This window comes from Pipistrellus kuhlii, unplaced genomic scaffold (assembly GCF_014108245.1).
Source record: "Pipistrellus kuhlii isolate mPipKuh1 unplaced genomic scaffold, mPipKuh1.p scaffold_m20_p_1, whole genome shotgun sequence".
NCBI lineage: Eukaryota > Metazoa > Chordata > Mammalia > Chiroptera > Vespertilionidae > Pipistrellus > Pipistrellus kuhlii.
The window spans coordinates 171,979,620-171,999,922 of NW_023425404.1; the positions used below are offsets into that span (position 1 = coordinate 171,979,620).

The window sequence follows — 20,303 nt, forward strand, 5'->3', positions numbered from 1 at the left end:
AAAATAACTGGACTGTAATTTACAGAGGGTCAAAGTCATGGAAGTTAAAGGAAGACTGAAGGAAACCAAGGACACATGGTCACACAGTCCTAAGTTAGACCCAGGGGTATTATTAGGACTACTAGGAGATTCCTGTAATAGGGTTTCCTGCTGCCCTGCCTGCTTTCCTCCCTTCTCCCCATCCCACCAGCTTCCCTTCCTTCTCCCCCGCCCGGCTTGCTTGCTTCTCTGCAGCACTTGGCTTCTTTCTTTCTATATGTCATCAGTCTTTGCCCTGGCCTGGATATGCAAATTAACCGCCATCTTGGATGGATTGATTTGCATACTCACCCTGTTTGGATGGTGGGCGGGGCTTATGGGCAGAGTAAAGGTGCAGTCAATTTGCATGTTTCTCTGTGAATCAGCGTAATTTCCTTTGGTTTTGTAGGAGAATGTCCTTGTTTGTTGGAAACACCCAATAACATTTTTTTTTTTGAGTGATAGAGCATCTGGTTAGCAATTCACTATCAAATGGTTCAGATAAAAGGTTCTTTACACTGTACTTCCAACTCTTCTATAAGTATGTGGTTCTTTCAAATTTTTTTTTAAAGAGGGAAAAAAGTAAATATATTTCATTTGAAAATTTCAAGAGATTAAAAAACTTTATATTTGTGTCTACACTAAGATAAACTAATTGTAATCACTGCGACTATTTTTAAAGTTAAAGTTATTGGAGTAACATTGGTTAATAACATTATATTAATTTTAGCTGTACAACTTTATAATATGACATCTGTATAGTCTATTCTGTGCTCTCCGTCTGAAGCTGGTCTCCTTCTGTCACCATATATTTAACCTCCTTCCCCTCCTTCCCCCCATGCTCCTGCTCCTCTGGTAATCACCATCTATATCTATGAGTTTGGGGGGGGGGGGGTTGTTTCTTTGTTTGGCAGCCATTTTTAAAGCAGTAGATAATTTAGTGTACCATTAATATACAATTTAGTCTTACATTCTAAAAGGAGAATTTTTTTCTAGTTTCTTCATTTAAAAACAGGATTATTTATAGTCACTTAATTCACAACCATAATTTTTAACCGTATTTTCTTTGGAAGAGATAAAAGTCAATACATCAAGATTAGGCAATTATTAAACATTTAAAGACATCTTTCTCATTAGTTTAGTCTGACTTAATTTGGATCTAGAGGTTCGCCTTTTCATAAATTAGATACATTCATAATATCACACGTATTTTAGAACATTTATCATTTTTATGTTTGATTTTGTCTTAAAATGCAGACAACTTTAGCACTGGTAAGAAACTCAAGAGAATTGACACAAGTTATTCTTTGCAAGATACTGTATTATGATTTTTAAAATGTTTGAGTACTTGGGAATACTAACTGTGGAAAGATGTCAAAAACAAAATTAAAAAAATATGATGGATGGACCAATGAGGTTTATACTCTCAAAAGCCGCCTTTTCAGCAGTAGCTTTTATCGTTTTAGGAAATGTTATGCAGTTCTTAATACTTTGAGTTCCCAAATCATAAATCTTAACATTCAGAACAGTTTATATTGTACATATGTGTTAACATTATAAACACTTGAAACCATCAGTGGAAAGAAGCTGGGAAGGTAAATTGTTTAATTATTGCTGAAATAATTCTAGTAATTCAACTTTGAGTATTTATAAGAAATATTCATTATTATTTCTTGTCACTGAAGTAATTTTCAGCATTAGGCTGCTTCCTATTGTAGGTTTTAATAACGAAGTCGAAGTCAGTTTTCATTACCACAAATTATTTACCTTGGTCGTACCACATAGCACTTACCACAATAATAATTAATTGACTTTTTGTATAACTATTTATTCCCTTTCTCCTCTAAGAGACTGTTGTTCCGTGGATATTGTTTTCAGTATCTGCTTGTCATAGCTGTCCAGTCTTGAAGGTGTGCTTCACTAAGTGTCCTTGCGTTGAACTGCCTATCTGAAGCTTTAAGGAAATCAACTTTCCAGTAACTTCTCCCATCCTAGCTTCCTTGGGGGAAGTTATTCATAGGTCCTTTGAGATCTTACCCTTCCTCTTCTGTTCTAATAGCTCCCTTTTTCTAGGAGATTCTTTAAGAGCATTAGACTTGGATGCAACTCTTTACCATTCTGAACCCAGTATAGTGAAATATATGAAGTAGAGTGAACTCTATGATGACTGTTAAGTTTGCTTTTGCTCTGGATATTCACAAAGAAATTGCAGCTCCATCCAAGACATAAAATCCTTACTTGTACTTTAACTGCAGGATTCCTTTCAGCAGGTAGGTTCAGTAGGTTAAATGTTTTCAACATCTGTTTATGTTTTACTTTGCATCGAAATGCCTGAAATGGATTGTTGCAGAGCATAAAATCCATTTTGTCTCGTATGCAGTCCCTGATTATTTTCAGCTGTAGAAAGTCAATATTATAGTTCTTGACTCACTTTGTCAATCTGTTTCAATTTTTAAAAGTCACAACATGTCCATTGTCATTGGGTCAGTAAGTCAATTAGGTCTCTAAGGTTTGCACAACTTCAGCAGCTTCCTCAGAGCCACATGAAAAATAGTTTGGCTTCACTTGGTGATCTGTTAGGCACCTCTGGATTTTGCCATGGCTCCCTTAGAAATGTTGTAACTTATAATCAGGATGTGAAATTTAAAACGCTTTTATGAATAAATCTCAAATATTTAATTTCCAGAGGCATGATTAACTCAACCCTCCCTTTTTATCCCCTCCCTGTAGCCTTCATTGTTTCCCAAAAAATATACTGAGAAATAATTATTTCTATGACTGTCCAATATATGCAGAAATAATTCTGATACTATATCTGCATGAAAATAAATCTTTTATTACATTAAGACTTATAAGACTATACTTTCAGGGATCATTTCTATAGTTCGTTACATTAAGACTTTGTCTGCCATAAAATGGTAAGGGTAACATGTTTGAGATTGGGGGCAAAGTCATCTCAAAACAGGATGCTGGGCTCAGTCAGGGTGGCTCAATGGTTGAGTGTTGACCTATGAACCAGGAGGTTATGGTTTGATTCCCTGTCAAGGCATATGCCTGGGTTGTAGGCTTCATCCCCAGTAGGGGACATGTAGGAGGCATCAGATCAATGATTCTCTCTCATCATTGATGTTTCTATCTCTCTCTCCCTCTCCTATTCTCTCTGAAATAAATAAAAATATATTTTTAAAAAACTTAATTGGGAAAAAAATTTAATTGGAAAAAACCCCACATGGGATGCCGGGTCCTAGCTACCTTGTGTAGGTAAGAAGTTGCCTGTGTTTCTTCCCAAATCATCTGTGACTGTCACAGAAATATGACCTTCCCACCTTGCTCTGAGAGAAACAGGGTTTACCTTAGAAGGTCCTCCTGTTGCCTCTGAAGACATCTCCCCACTTGAGTAAAGATTATAGCTTTCCACCAGGGAGACTGAGTTGAGCAAACTCCATTTTACGCATGGGAGAGAAATCGGGACTTAGAACTTTCAGAACTTGAAAGGAACATTGCTATTACTGTTTTTTACTTTTCTTTTGCTTTAGCAATTTCATTTTATTTTTTGAGGGGGAGGGAATATTTGTGGTCAGAGCAAGACATGTATTTTCTATCCCTATGTGCAGATATGGAAATATGGTTAGGACAGGGCGGTGACTTTATAAGGTCTCCTAGATTTCAGTGGTGGAGATGACATTGTTCAGGCTGCCTCTGAAACATTCCAATCTCTTCTCTCATATTTCAGACTTGAGCTAAACAATGCTACCCTCAAATCAGAAAGGCTGAAGTAATCCTGAGTATTGGATTATCATTATCTCGTCTCCTCAAAGGGAAAGTATTTTGTCGGTATTTAGTCTCCATGTTGAACACCCATTCTGGGGTATGTGGCTGTGAAACTCAGGGGACAACTATCTGGTGTTGTTGTTATGTTGATTTTCAGAGGAGAATGTGGGCAGGGTTGGCTTGTGGAACCATGCGTTCTGGTGTGAATTGGGTAATTTCATTTTGAGAGAGTTATTTGAACTTGGTATGCTTCAATTAAATGCCAGAAAGTGGATGAAAAGACTTACTGGAAACCAGATGCTTGTTCTTCATGCCTCTTGGGACATCAAAAACAAGCAGCACAACAAAAGACATTTGGGTTTGGAAGAGTTCACTCACAGATGAGTTTGGAGGCATTTTGCTAATTGGGAGAGAGGGAGAATTGTGGAGTATTGATAGATACCTGATTTGAGAAGTGTCTAAATCACTGGTCTTTTATTCAGTTAATCTACCTTTACTTCATGTAAAGCACTCTCACAGTTTATTGAGCACAGAGAGAAAAATACCTAGTACTAGAAGATTTCCTTCTTATGTAAGAAGGTAACAATTGGCTCATTTTTGCTCAGTGGGCAAAACAATTCAGATTTCATTTTGGATTGGTGCTTGGGTAAGACAATGTTTTGAGGTAAATATTTCTTAGAGAGTGTAGTCTTAGTGTCTGCAGATTAAGGTTTTTAACATATAATTTTGAAATGTAAGCTCTACAAAGTAATTGAAAGAATACCAGCACAGATGGGCCATTTCTAAAATTGTTCAACTGTAGTGAGGTGGTAATCTTCTATTCTGCCATGTCTGACTTGAGAAGAGTTGCAGAAGCATGAAGACTCTGGAAAAAGTCTATTTCTTGCCCTCAAAAAAGCACTTATATTGAGAAATGGATTTTACATTTTATATATATACATATATATATATATATATATATATATATATATATATATATATATATATATTGAATTCAGAGAAGAAGGGAGAAGGAGAGAGAGAAACATCAATGATGAGAGAGGATCATTGATTGGCTGCCTCCAGTATGTGCCCTGACCAGGAATTGAACCGTGACGTCCTAGTTCATAGGTCAATGCTCAACTACTGAGCCACCACAGCTAGGCTGTCAGGGAAATTTTTTCAAAAATCTTAATTGTTGGAAGTATCACATATGCCCCCTTCTTCTTCCCATTTACCCCTTATAGCCTGCCCTGCCCCCAACCTCAGGCCTCCACCACTCTACTGTCTGTATCCATGGGTTATGCATATATGCATACAAGTTCTTTTCTGACCACTTACATGAGAAAGGAATAAATTATTTCTCATTAAATCACTGTTGATATCCATATATTCTATCACTTGCAGGTGAAGCAATTTTAACTGAACTATGGCTTTTATAATGTTCTACTTTGGATCATGGTGATGCTTGTACATACTAAAATTACTGAACTGTAATCTCAAGAGGTAAAAAAATAAAAAATAAAAATCCATTTTAATTCAATGAATCAAAGTTATATCATATGCTCAGAACATTATTTTTATTCCTTAGGCAACTAACCAGTGCCTTGTATAGAGTAGGATCAGGAAAAAAAAAAAAAAAAAAAAAAAAATATATATATATATATATATATATTTATTTTTTAAAAAAATATTTTATTGATTTTTTACAGAGAGGAAGGGAGAGAGATAGAGAGCTAGAAACGTCGATGAGAGAGAAACATCGACCAGCTTCCTCTTGCACACCCCCCACCGGGGATGTGCCCGAAACCAATGTACATGCCCTTGACCCCTTGACTGGAATCGAACCCGGGACCTTTCAGTCCACAGACCAATGCTCTACCGCTGAGCCAAACCGGTTTCGGCTATATTTTTTTTTTAAGTAAATATATATATATTTAAGTAAATATATATATATATATATTTTAAGTAAATTAATGAATGACTCACTATTAAAGGCCAGCAAAATTTCATAAGAGAAATTCGGGAGTTTTGATATATTTACTTTTTTTTTTTAATATTAGCCTTTCTATTTGTTCTTTATCAATATCTCTCCTAGAATTCTCTAACCTCCTGATTTAGTCTGACTCTGGGATATGTTCACTTTTGATGGAAGGGAGGAAAAAACATTGAAAGTTTTCTTTAAACACAATACTGTTGGCTTTTCGTGACAAGTAATGTAACTCAGGTTTGTTTACTTTTTATCAGAATTAACAGCAACTCAGTGTGGCCAGACTCGACTATCTCCAGCTAATGAGAAGTTCAGTGCCTTTGTGTCTTCAACCAGCATAAATTCAGAGGAAAAAATTTACAACTTGGTAAATTACAACTTAGCAATTTTCAATTATAAATTACTAAGTACAGTGTGATAGCCAAAATGTTTTCAAACAGGGATTAATAGTGTGGACGAAAGGGGCCACATGCTCACCTGACAAGCTAAGGGTGTTACAGAGTTCCCGAATAATCAAACAATGCAGGAGGAGAGTTTGGACAGAATCACTTTATTCATCGCGAGATGGGCTCAGAGAAAATGAATTCAAATTCTAAGCAAGGCTACAAGCAGAACTTCCCTTTTTATTAAAGAGCCAGCCCTAAGTGCACTTAGTGGTTATCTCGATGCTGGCCTTGAAAACAATACAGTCCTATCCAATTAAAAAATGCACCTGGCATGGATGGCATTGAGATTATGGGCATATCTAGTCTCTGGCCTGCAAGGTCATACAGCTAAGTTTATCTTCATCATTATTCAAACAGGCTAAAGCAGACTAGAAAGCAAACATTTTAGAATAAGAGGCCATCTAAAAAAACAGCAAAAAATTTCAAACAGCAGTTTTTTACAAAATAGGAGTTTTCTTTCTCAAGGGGAGGCCTACATAGTGGTCTTGCAAACTCAGAAACCTAAAGTAAACACAAAGGATGGTCTGAAATTAAACTGTAACTAAAGGCAGTATGGTGGGTAGTTACATCCTAGACAGGGATCTTCACTGACAAGGTCAACCTTTTTTACCTTAACTGAGCCTCTCTGTCTTTTTCCATTTAAGATAACATACCGTATTTTCCGGCGTGTAAGACGACCCCCTAATTTTACAGTTAAAACATAGGTTTAGGCCTATATTCGCTGTATAAGACTACCCCCCACTTCTGAGGCAACACCAGTTCTTTTTTTAAATAGAACACTTCTCTAACTCAGCCAATCCAAGCAGGCTTTTTATGCATGTAAATTATACATGTTCTCTGTACTCAAAGCTACACTGTGTTCTAGTAAAAAGCCTGCTCACATTGGCCAGAGTCAGAGAGGCAGTCTATTAAAAAAAGAACTGGTGTTGCCTCGGAAGTGGGGGATAGTCTTATACAGCGATATAGGCCTAAACCTATGTTTTAACTGTAAAATTAGGGGGTCATCTTATACGCCGGAAAATACGGTACCCTTGAAATGTCTGAGTAACTTGTAACTTCCCTTTTTCTGGAGTCCTTGGGGCACAACCTATTGTGCCTGGGCACCAGGACAGAACAGATACCACAAATTACTTCATTATTGTCATGTTAATTGTTCCTGCACCCACCTATGTATGTGTCTATCATTTTACTCTTTATCCAGTCCCAGGGTCCCCTCTCTTGCCCCTCCCCTCTTTGCTTTTTCCCGCCTTTCTAGTCTATCACCAATGGATTTCATGTAATCCATCTATGTCCCTCCTTTGATTGCAATGTACAAATATAGATGTAACCCGCCATTCTCCAGAGCGTTACCTCAATTCATTGAGGTTCTGCGTCCGGACATTTGTCTACAGTTTGGCTCAAATAAACTTACAAAAATTCTTTACATGTTTGAATGTTTTTATGTTAACAGTACAAAGCAAACAGTAAAATGTAAAGCTGGTGGAAAGGCTGGCAATCCCTTTAGAGACCCCACCTTTTTTATGTACATCAGCAATCTCCTCTCTGGTTTCCCCATACTCTCACGTGCCCCTTTCCAATCTCTAGCTGTATCCCAGGTGTTCTTTTCAAAATACTCACTTGGATATGTCACTTTTGGCTTAAAACCCAGTCTAGGGACTTAAGAGACAAAGACCAATATCCTTAATGTATAGTATGGAAAACAGACTTCAGTGTGCATGTGACTCACGTGGGGCCTGAGGTTCTGTAATCCTTTACCAGCTACTAGGGACACTGATGCTGGTTGTCTGAGGACCGCCCTTTGAGGGGCAGGATCTGGAGGTCTACAGGCTGCCCTGCCTGTACCAGACTCATGGCTCCCATTGCTTTGCATGCCTGCCACCTGCTCTACACGCCTGCCACCTGGCTCTTCCCAGCTCCTAAGTATTCTCTGCCTGGGAGGACCTCCCTCCAAGTCCCAACCTGCTGAAGTCACGCCCTTTTAACATCAGCTCAATAGCAAGGGTTGAGGAGGTTGTAGGAAAAAGGGAACCCTCACTGACTGCTGGTGGGAGTGTAGGTTGATATACAACCACTATGGAAAGCAGTCTGGTGATATTCCTTTTGCTGGGTTCTTGGTGGTAGTTGTGTAAAAAGTCACTCCATGTGAAAATCCATGTGGAACAGGTGGTGGTTTCTAATTTGATGCCTATGTTTGAGGTGTTGTGCAGAGCCCACCAGATGCACACATCCCATTAGTAAGTAATTATGGTTAAAAACGACATGAAAGTATTTTCAAATTTTAATTTATGTGTAGTATTTTTTTAAATTGGCTACTAAGTTTTTAGGATACAAATATTTATAAAATTGTTGAACTAAACTACCAAATAAATGGAACTGTTAGCCATTTCTTTCTTTTTTTGGTTTGTTTTAAATAGGGAACACTTCACGAATTTGCATATCTTCCTTGCTCAGGGGCCATGCTAATCTTTGTATCGTTCCAATTTTAGTGTATGTGCTGCCGAAGTGAGTATGTTAGTCATTTCTTTAAAATAAATGTTCATATTGATTTTAGAGAGAGAAAAAGGGAGGGAGAGAGAGAAATATTGAGCCTGTAGTGGAGGCATTGTGCCCTGACCTGGAATCAAACCGGCAACCTCTTACTGCGCAGGATGACACTGAACCAACTAAGCCACAGAGGCCTAAACTTGTTGGGCATTTCTTTTGATCCAGGACTACCGAAACCATTACCTGGAGGCTGAGTGCTGTGCACCAGGAATGTCTGGGGATCTCTCTTTTAGGGAGTTAATAGAGTCACAAGGCTATTTATTTTCATGTTCACATAGGTGGTATTTAAAAAATCTTGTCTGTAATAAAAACCATAACTTTTTGAAACACGTAATTTTCTGCCTAACTTCAAAGCTCATAATGGTGAAAGTGAGTGTGGCATTGAACTAAAAGTAGTTTTGTTCTGAGTGGCATGCAAGGGTGGTTTCTTCCCCAGGTTCTTGTCCAGGTGGATTGGAAGAACGAAGCCACGGACCAAAGGTGGTATATGAAAAGGTGGAAATTTATTGGAATAAGTACAGACTCTCACAGAGGGAGGGGGTCCCAACGGGGTAGCCCCCTAAGCTCCTTTTTCTAGGGTTTATAAAGGCTGCAGTTCTTTGTTTCTTAGGGCTGCCTTCCAACTGGTAGAATATCATCTTCAAAGTGTAAAACCCACGTGGTACCCCCTCTGTTGCTCCCCCTTCAGTGGTAGAATTCTCTTTCTCCTGTGAAAATCTGTTTTCCTCTTCCTCCCATTTGTCAAAATTTCTCTGTCCTCTGTGAGAGTTTGTTTCCCCTTTCCCACCATACATTGTGGCTTGTCCCTATCTTCTGCGAATAGATGTCTTCCTCTCCCCTTGTCCTGTGGCATCTTTTGTTCTCTGAGAATGAATGTCTTTTGGCCAACCAACTATGCCTTCCTCACCTATGGGCCCCCCCAATTCCTAAAACTCCCTAAACCTGTCTATTTTACCCCTAAAACTCCTTTCGGTAATCCCATAAAAACTGATTTTATTATATTTTAGTACATTTTCCCTGAAAGAAAAAGATTTTTACTTTTCTACCAAATACATTTTCTTCTCCAAGTATTTTTGGATGATTCAGGAATAGTCTTTGTAAGATGTATGTTATTTAAAAAAAAAAAAGAGGCAGTATTTGTATAATTATGTACAGAGTAATTCTTGTCCAGGTGCTTTAATCCACTCATTTATTCAGCAGGTAATCTTCCATTCCTGACTGTGTTCAGGTGCTCGCCTATCCTCATGAGAAAAGGGTGATATTTATACACACAGAGAGATACAGCTGTGTTAGTATTGTTTATGCTGTGATTATGTTTCTACAGGAGCAGGAATAAATGTGTACTTTCTAATCTTATAAATATTTGTTGGTTATTATAGTTTGTAGTTCATGTTGCAGTACTATTTCAGTTTGAATCTCCCTGAGACTCGTGCTTCCCTTTTTTCCTACAGATGTAACATGTATAGTCTTGATAAAACTTGTATTCTATTTTGAAGATTATATTATGTTTGAACCTTTGTGAAGCAACCATATTTTACAGCAAAAATTAGGTAGTTTTGTCTGTCAACTGCCACCTAAAAAGTAGTATCAGGTTTCCTTATGGGCCCTCATGAAGAGTCACAAAGGTCTGGAGCTCAGAGGAAAGGTCTCTGTTTGCTATTTAACAATGTAAGTCACATGTATGGGGCTGGCGACTGATGTCATGTGTGCTGGTGACATTGTGGGGAGAACATGGGTGTGAGATAAGAGCTTACAGAAAGAGGAGGAATGACCAGAGAAGGAGGAGAAAGAGAAGTCAGAGGAAGAGAGTGCTTGAGGAAGGTGGGAGCTGACTGAGAATCTCTCAGATGACTCTGAGATATCATTACAATGAGGTCTGGGACGTGTCGTTTGGATGTAGCAACGTGGAGGCCATTGGGAACCACAGCAAAAGCTGTTTTGGTACCATTGACAGAAGTGGGTGCCAAATTGTAGTGGTCACAAGAGTAAACAGCCAGTGAGGAAATTTGGACAATAAAGACTAATCCTTTGAGCATTTTGGATGACAAAGAAGGAGAGAGATAGTGGCTGAAATGGGATATAGGCTTGAGGATGAATTTAAAAAACAACAACAAGAGACCTCAGCTTGTTAAAAAGTGGATGGCAGTGTTACAGGAGAGAGAGAGAGAGAGAGAGAGAGAGAGAGAGAGAGAGAGAGAGAGAGAGAGAGAGAGAGAGAGATGCTGTTAAGCACTAGGCACTGGAAATATATGGCTTAACTTGAAAGGAAGTTTGGGACTCAAGAGAGATCCAGGAGGCAGCTACACAGAGGTTATAGTTCAAGCTCTGAAACTGTCCGAGGAGAACATGCAAGAGAGTCCAAAGTCCAAGAGAGAATCACAAGAAACACCGTCATCAAGGGAATAACTCCTAGTGAGTTATTCAAGTCACTTTTAATTCCACCTCGGACCCTGATGAAAAAGTCACTGCCTGAAGCTAGCCATTTGCAATAAACGAGTTTCCAGACGTCGTTTCTGGCAAGAGACTGAGCTGAGCAAAGTTTAAAGTATTTGAGGACGAGAAGTTTATGTGAATCGTCACTGTGGCACCTCATCATCCTCTCACAAGTGGACAGGCTGCAGGTCAGTGTGCACAGCGGGAGATGTGCCGAGGGATCCTAAGTGTTCAGCTGGACCACAGGATAGGCCCTTTGATTATTCAACTTGTCACTAAACACGTGGTCAGTCATATTAAAACCTGCTGAAGTATGAATGGCTGAAAGCTTATTTTATCCAGATTTATGCAGATTTGGGTTAGGACTAATAAGCCTCACAACAACGAAGTCTGGAGTATGTCTTGTCTACACCTACTCACCAATGTCTTGTCACTGTACTAGGCGGTCTTTGCCTGTAGCTCTGGGCCAGCGTGAGTTCTTGCCAAAGTTATTTATGGCCTTTTGGAATAACACCGGATTGGCAAATGTATTTTTTTTTTTTTTTAATTAAGATGCAATATCATTAAAAGCTCATGCACTTCTGAAAAACATTTCAGAAATAAATGATTTGCTCCGCCCTGAATGCGATTGTACCGTTATTTGTTCTTTTATTTGTGTGATTCGGTGACTAAACCTCATTTCATGTCCTAAAGTACACACAGCAAAATCTTTATGAATGCTGCTGATTTGAGAGAATGGTAGCTCTGCTCTATAATTTCATGCCATGTACTGAGTTGCTTTGTAATATTAAAGCCATGTTTCATATTTATCTCTTATTTTTTTTACTAGAATTATCATCTTTATATACATTTATACATATATACGTATATATATGAATATATTTATATATGAATATATATGAATATATATCTATATATATATATCTATATATATATACATATATCTATATATCTATATCAGAGAGGAAGGTAGAGGGAAAGAGAGATAGAAACCTCAATGATGAGAGAGAATCATTGACTGGCTGCCTCTTGCATGACCCCTACTGGGGATCAAGCCTGCAACTTGGGCATGCGCCCTTGACTGGAATCGAACCCAGGACCTCTACCCACTGAGCCAAACCCAGCCAGGGGCTCATATTTCTCTTTTGCTTTAGGTCTTGGGAGCTGAGGAAGATGCTGTGGGTGATGGCTGCCTTCAGCAGCTGACAACTGCTAATGTTCTCCGCTTCCTACTGCTGGTCCTGGTTCCATGTATCTGCGCTCTCATTGTCCTGCTGGTCATCCTGCTTTCCTTTGTTGGTGAGTGCTGCCATTATTATTGTAAAATGAAGTCAAAATTAAAACTAGCATGATTTATAAGAGTGGTTTCTACTTAGTACTTATATAAACTAAAATAACAACTCAATCAGAGGGTTAGCTGTTGCTAACTTAGGTAAATCTGCAGTTTTAAATCCACTATAATCACTCTCCTAATTATTATTAACTAGTGGCCTGGTGCACGAAATTCATGCACATCAAAAGGGAATTAATTAGAGGAAATATTTTAATATTGCTATTTGCCTTTTCTCTGTAATAGAAGTGTCAGAGATGAAAGAAAATTAGTAAAATATACACTGAGCGGCTAGATTATTATGATCTCTGAATGCATAATAATCATGCCACTCTGTGTGCTTGCGTGCGTGCATGTGTGTGTTGTGTGTGTGTGTGTGTGTGTGTGTGTGTGTGTGTATATATAGCCTGGTGCATGAATTTGTGCATGGGTGGGATCTGGCCAGCCTGGCCAGGGGGAGGGGACATGAGTTGTTGGCTGTCCTGCCTGCTGATCAAACTCAAGGTTGAGGGGACAATTTGCATATTTGCTTTTTATTACATAGGATATACACTGAGTGGCCAGATTATTATGCATTCAGAAATCATAATAATCTGGCCACTCAGTGTATATAAATATCTTCCTCCTGTCAGAGTCTGGGGCACTTGGCAGGACCCAGAGTCAAGTCCCCACCCACCCGCACGTGCCTTGAAATCATGCATGACCCAGTCTCGGCTGGCCCCACACCCTTCAAACCCCACCAGGTGAGAGGCACAACTTCAGATCTCCCAGCCCGTCGCCAGGGCAGGGGAAGCGGGCCTGAGGTCCCCTGTCAAGTCCTGCTGGGTGGGAGTCACAGCCTGAGGCCCTCTGTCAAGCCCCACCTGGGACCATGCAGCCTAAGGTCCCTGCTGATGGCTCATTATGGGAACCCTGCCTCCACTGTGGGCACAGTCATCTTGTGTTACAGGAATCCAGCTTCGCTGTCCATGCTGACATCTTGTGACAGTGTGAGGTAAATTTACATATTACCTCTTTATTATATAGGATATTAATTAATGGATTAATTAATTCAATACACTTAAGGAGTGATTACTAGGTAGCAGAAACTTTAAAAGTCCCTGAGAACTCAAGGATGTTTAAATTAGTCCTTTCTCAGGAACTCACAGTTGAGAGGAAGAAATGATTGTCAGACTAGGCAACACATGTTGATGATAGAGGTATATACAAGGTGCTATTGGGGATAGTCACAAGGCTTTGTGAGGCATTAACATTTTAACTTTTGGAATAAAAATAGAAATTCAGCTTAGAAGGAAGTAGTACATGGGTCACATTTGGCTGAGAAAAAAGCAAGGGTAAAAGTATAACCCATGAAAGATGCAGATGGATTTGGAAAATGAGGTGAAATTTTGGTAGGAAATGCAGCTAGATTGATGAATAAAGTGCAAATGACATAAAATCTAACATGCTGTCCTAAAGAATATGGGCTTTAGCACCTAGGTGATTGGTTTTCAAAATCTATTCCATAGAACTAAGGTTCCAAGAAAAAGACTCAAGAATTACATAATTATTTGCTTCAAATTTCTATTTTTTTAAATTGAAGTCAAATGTACACTCAAACTCAATGTTACATATTAATTTTTAAAAAATATATTTTATTGATTCTTTTACAGAGAGGAAGGGAGAGAGATAGAGAGCTAGAAACGTCAATGAGAGAGAAACATCGACCAGCTGCTTCTTGCACACCCCCCACCAGGGATGTGCCTGCAACCAAGGTACATGCCCTTGACCAGAATCGAACCCGGGACCTTTCTGTCCGCAGACCGATGCTCTACCACTGAGCTACACCGGCTTCAGCTACATATTAATTTTTAACAAAGCAGAAACCAGGGGCAAAATAATCTGTGCTGACAGATTTACTCATTTGTATTTGGATCTTGCAATCTCTCTTTAAATGAACAATATCCTAAGTTTAAAAGGTGAGTTATTGGAGGAAAAAACAAAAACAAAAAACAAAACAACTCAAAATCTTGCCATTGATAGCTACTTATTGCTATGAATCAGATTTTTTTGAACATGTGCAATCAAATAAAATATAAAAACAAATAGCAAGATGATACACATCTAGTTGCACTACCAATGATTTTAAAATAGTTTATTTCACCCAAACTACCTATTATTTTTATTGCTCGACTTATAAGTTATGCATTTAGAATTTATTAAGTAAATTAATCTCGATAAAATACAGTTTATGTCTATGTTGTGAGTATTAGGCTCTGAGTAGAGGAAGAATGTTATTATTAAAACAGTGCTTTAAGTGGGTATTATTTATTTAGATAAAAAATTAAGTGGGTATTATTTATTTAGATAAAAATTTTACAGCTTTAATGGAATATGAGAGGCTCAGTGCACAAATTCGTGCATAGGAGAGTGATTGGGGCCCTTGGCCCAGCCACAGATTAGGGCTGATTGGGGCTGTCTTCCCTAGTCCCCATCCTGATGGGAGCCTGGCTGGGGGAAGGAATGACAGGAGGTTGGCCAGCCATAGGAAGTTGGCTATAGGAGTGCGCTGACCATTAGGGGGCAGCTCTTGTGTTAAGGGTCTGCCCTCTAGCGGTCAATGCACATCATAGTGATTGGTCATAATGGTTGCTTAAGCTTTTATATAGAGAGATCTTTAGAAAGAGGAAGTTTTTCAAACATCTTCAAAAGTATTTTTTTTTGTAGTTCTTCACCAGTTAGTTTGATATAGATATATTGAAACATCTGCCCAAGTAAACATTTTCTATTTTATAACTGATGTGCTTGTGTAATGAGCAATAAAATCACTTTATATCTTTTTTTTAAAAAAACCTCATTAAATTCTGCTTACTTTTAAAAACATTCTGTTATGTTTGAGTTTACAACTCCCTAGTCTTTCAAAGTTTTGTAGCTATTTCTAGGTCCATGAGGGTTGCTAAGGGATGCTGGAATGCCAATTGTGCATCAAAGAGCTCTAGCTTAAAAAGTCAATGAGATAACAGTGAGAGGATTATTGATTACAAAAAGGTAACAAAAGCCCTATGCTAACAAACACAGATGCTCTATGTATACTTCATTTTGTCTGTTTGGGCTTCTGTCATGCATACAGTCAAGATGGTAATAAAACAACTTCTGAAGATAAAAGAGTTGAACTTTGTGAGAAATGATTTCAGCAATAGGCTATAGAAGAGAGCAGTACAAATAGTTCCTCACTTCAACCTCTAAACTGGACTTGGAGCTACAAATGTTTAGTTTAGTTTGTTATTTCTAAGATCAGCAGATAGTCTGAGCAGTCCCAATGATTCCCAAAGATTTAGATTCTAAAATAAGGTCTTTGAAAGGAAAATTAAAGAGTGAGAAAGCTACAATATTATATATAGTTTTTTATTTACTAAGTTATAGTCTCATACTGAAGGACCATGTGATATAGGAAAAAGAGGTTAAAATTTGACAGAAAAAAAGTCTGAGTTAGCATTTTACTCTCTCCCATTTACTGGATGTGTGACTTTAGGTACCATATTTTACCTTCTCTGTGAAACGGGAGCTATAATCCTTATTTGTTTCACAGAACTTTTATGGAAGTCAAATGAAATAATTTTCTAAGTTACAAAATTGATAATGAAAGTAAAGAATTAGCTTTTACTTACAAACATTATAAAAATCAGATAATTATTTTAACGAATAGTTTTATTTTACTTAAAATGAACTCAAACGTGTTTATCTTATTTTAACTCTATCCATAAAAATTAAAACCTTTAGTCCTGACCTGTGTGACTCAGTGGTTAGAGCGTTGGCCTGAGCACCAAAGGGTTGCAGGTTTGATTCCCAGTCAAAGGCATATACCTGGATTGCAGGTTCAATCCCTGGCCTAGTCAGGGCAAATTAAGAAGGCAATCAGTCGATGTTTTCTTTCTCACATCAATGTTTCTCTTCCTCTCTCTCCCTCCCTCTCTCTTTCTTTCTCTCTCTTCCTCCCTCCCTCATTTCCACTCTCTCTGAAAAGCAATGGAAAAGATATGCTCTGGTAAGAAATAATAATAATAATAATAATAATAATAATAATAATAATACCTTTGTCCTATGACCCATCGCCATAGTAATCCTATAATCTACAACCGCATAACCCCATATATCAAGCCATTGCCACAGTACATTTTAATTGCCAATGAAGTAGCCAGAAAGGATAAAGTTGACTGACTACTGTGTTTGCAATGTGATGACAAGTTTTACATGATCTTTATGCTGGGACCCATGAGTGACTTTCAGAGGTTAATTCATTTCTTATAAGAAGTAAACTGGGTCCACCGGACATCTTCTGGTTGTCTGGTCCTCCTTTCAGACAAAGCCATGGTGGCGGGAGCCAAGGCAGAGGCAGTTAGGGGCAATCAGGCTGTCATCAGGCAGAGAGGGGTTAGGGGTGATTAGGCAGGCAGGCAGAGACTGTTAAGGACCATCAGGCAGGCAGGCAGAGTGGTTAGGGGTGATCGGGCAGGCAGGCAGGTGAGCAGTTAGGAGCCAGTGGTCCTGGATTACAAGAGGGATGTCCAGCTGCAGCTTTAGGCCCAAACCCTGTGGCCTGTGTGTAGAGAAATCAAGATCTGGGAGGTTTTCCATTTTTAAGTGCTATTCAAAATACATTGTAAGCTAGGAAATTAGGACCCCCTCCCCCCAACCCTGTGCACAAATTTTGTGCCCTGGGCCTCTAGTACAACATGATATTGAAAGGAAACTGTACTTGAAGAATAAAAATTGAAGTTAAAGAAGGTGCCTTTGGCAGCTGTGTGGAAAAAGGGTGGGAACGAGTAGAGTGTGTGGCAGTGGGAAAATTGGGGGCGTATTACAAGAGTCTTAGAAATGTGGTACTTGGGGGATGGTCTGCACAGAATTTTGCGAACTATTGTTTATTCCATTTAATTTCACCAAAGTTATGGTCCAAAACAATTCATTGGAATGCTCTTAACAACCCCCCCTCAGGCTGCAGAAAATTTGGTTTTAAAGGCTCTTCTACTCATCTGTACTGAAAATAAATTTTCTTTGTTTTAGCTCTAAATTTATGAAGAATGGCCTAATGTGGGCTTCCTAGCTTTCTTAATACTATGAAAAGTCTATGTGTGGCCTGTTAATTGTTTTTAAATGAAGAAAACAGAAAAGTTATAATGGAGAGTATAGAAATATGGTAAACAGTATATTTTTCTTGAACTCAAGAGAAATTGTCCTCTACAAAAGCGACTTTCCTCTTTGAAAATGCCAGATGGGATGGAGATCATTGAACTAAAATATAGTTTTGCTCTTAGAAAATTTCTGAGCAGCTTGTGGCTTTTTACAAGGACTTGGAATTATAAAGACCTTAATTTCCTAGCTTACAATGTATTTTGAATAGCACCTTAAAATGGAAAGCCTCCCAGATCTTCATTTCTCTACACAAAATTTAAGATGCTCTATGATCCTTTATGACCTGACTCCACATTCCTTATTGAAAATCTACAAACTCCTTTTATAATCCTGGCTCTTCTGGTACAGATTCATCAACTAAGACTTCTCAAACTTGAGAATATATATATTAACTACTAAGACCTGAGGTTATACTTAAAGTCTAAAGCATTTTGAAATAGTAGCCAAAGAATTTGTACTCAAAATGTGTTCCAAGGACTAGCAGCACCAGTACCACTTGGGAGTCTGTGAAATGCATAGTCACTTCTTGGGCCCCACCCACCCCTGCTGAGTTGGCACTCTAACAAGACCCACAGGTGATTTCTGCCTGTTCCTCTAGTCTTAACCTACTGCAATCTGACCTTCCCCTCTTTCTCTTCTTTTCATACTGGCAACTGTGTCCTTACCAAAGCCACCAATGTCTTCTTATCCTGCTGCATTTGAAACCAATGTGAACAGGACTTTAAAAATGAAGGTCTTTATGCTTTCTTTCTGTGTTTGTTTACATCGAGTCAGATTGAGCATGCTCGCTGTTAGTTGATGCTAGGAATACTTTCTCCATTCAGGTGTGACATGCAGATATGATCTTGCTCAGTCTTTACTACTCCTTTTTTCTTGAAATGCTCTTCTGCTTGGCCTGCAAATGATCACTTATGATTTTCCTTTTACCTCTGTTCTTTGTTCTTTCTCCACCTCCTTACGCTCATCTTTCTCTGTTCTTTCTCCATCTCCTTAAGCTCATCTTTTTCTACTTATCCATTAAATGTTAAGGTATCTGTCCTAAAGGCTCTTCTCACTTTCCAACCATGCCTCTCTTGACAATGTCATCCACTCCCCTGACTTCCTTCATCATTCATACTTAACAAGTTTTATTGAGACCTACCCTCGTGCTAAGCATTCTGTTGGCTGCTTGAGATGCAGACATGCATAAAAACCCACCTTCAAGGAGACAGACAGGAAAACAGACACTTGAGTGTATACGTGATCTAAGTGGTGTGTTTCTGGAAACACAAAGACACATATTTGTTGGGGAGTCTGGCAAGGCATTCTGGAGGAAATGTTTGGATTGCTCTCAATTTAACTAGAGGCCCAGTGCACAAAGATTCATGAGAGAATAGGCCTTCCTTCCCCTGGCTGCCAGCACTGCCTTCGCTCTGGCCAGAGCTGCCTTCTGCCTCTTGCCTTGTGGTATCAATTTGCATATTCCTTCCTTATTGGCTGTGGGCACCGCCATCTTTGTCATGGAGCTACAGTCAATTTGTATATTCCATCTTTCTTAGATAGGATGTGTCTGTAGTAGGGACAGGTAAGATTCTACAAATTCTATTTTTCATTCTCTATTATCTAATGCACATGTGTCAAACACAAGGCCCGCGGGCCAAATCCATCCCGCCAGGCCTTGCAATGTGGCCCGCACCTCGCTGTCATCACTGCACTCCGCTGTGTTTCCATCACAATGACAGTTTATGACTGTTCAGTAAACCATTCGGCCCGCGATTTAGGCTGGATTTTAGATTTTGGCCCTTTCTCTGATTGAGTTCGACACCCCTAATCTAATGTGACAGTCAGGTGGCTATACTATACTGTGTAACAAACATCCTACTGGCTTAAAAACAATGAAAGTTAATTTTACGCTCTTACTACATGTTCTTTGAAAGATAGCAGTGGGGTGGGGGAGAGGGATGTGCTTTGCTCATTGAGGTCAGGGAGTAAATTGATGAACAAGCCATCATCTTGAACCTTTGTGGTCATTGTGCCAGAGAGAAAGATAAGGAGCATTGGAGGCTCATTCTTTTATTTAAAGTATATCATCATCATCATCATTTACAATCAGCATGGTGTACATTAGATCCCAAGATCTCATAACTGAAAGTTTGTATCCTTTGACCCACATCAAAGATGTAAGAGACAAGAGAATGAGGCCAGAGAATGTAACCCAAGCATGTGTCCTATAGTACATTGGGAGAGAATGGACAATATTTGATGAACAGCACTAATGACCACCACCTCTGTCATATTTGGGGGTACCTTCATTTGCCCAGTAATTCAAACCTGAAGCCTGAAAAGACCTCTGACTCTTTCCCTTATTTTCTCACAGTTTTGCCTTGGGAAGCTTTCTCCCAATCGTTTATTCTCATTGCTTCTGTCTTGGGTCAGGCCTTGCCTGGACTATCAGTAGCCATTTAACTATCCTCTAGACTTACTCCTTTCAGGCATCAGCTTGCTGCTAGAGTGTTCATTCTAACATTCCACTCTAATAAAGGCCCTTCGAAAGTTCTCTATCCCAACAAGATCAATTCCAAACCTTTCACAGGAACTGCCCTTTTACAGTCTGGCTTCCACACCCTCTTCCTTGCTCTTG

The 20,303-nt window shown here is 38.9% G+C and overlaps 1 protein-coding gene, 1 non-coding gene and 1 pseudogene across 3 annotated transcripts in view; 2 read left to right on the plus strand and 1 right to left on the minus strand.

The window, feature by feature from the left end:
* The window catches only part of CORIN (corin, serine peptidase), a 192,527-nt gene that overhangs the window by 14,973 nt on the left and 157,251 nt on the right, over positions 1–20,303 (plus strand). For both annotated transcript variants that reach the window (XM_045572856.1, XM_045572862.1), the window contains exon 2: positions 12,336–12,480. In XM_045572856.1, coding sequence (XP_045428812.1) covers positions 12,336–12,480 — 145 coding nt within the window. The remainder of the gene's footprint in view (positions 1–12,335; positions 12,481–20,303) is intronic.
* On the plus strand, positions 2,872–3,023 carry LOC118709720 (annotated as a pseudogene).
* LOC118710001 lies at positions 8,611–8,714 on the minus strand. The gene has a single exon (XR_004985237.1). It is a non-coding gene; the product is annotated as a U6 spliceosomal RNA (small nuclear RNA).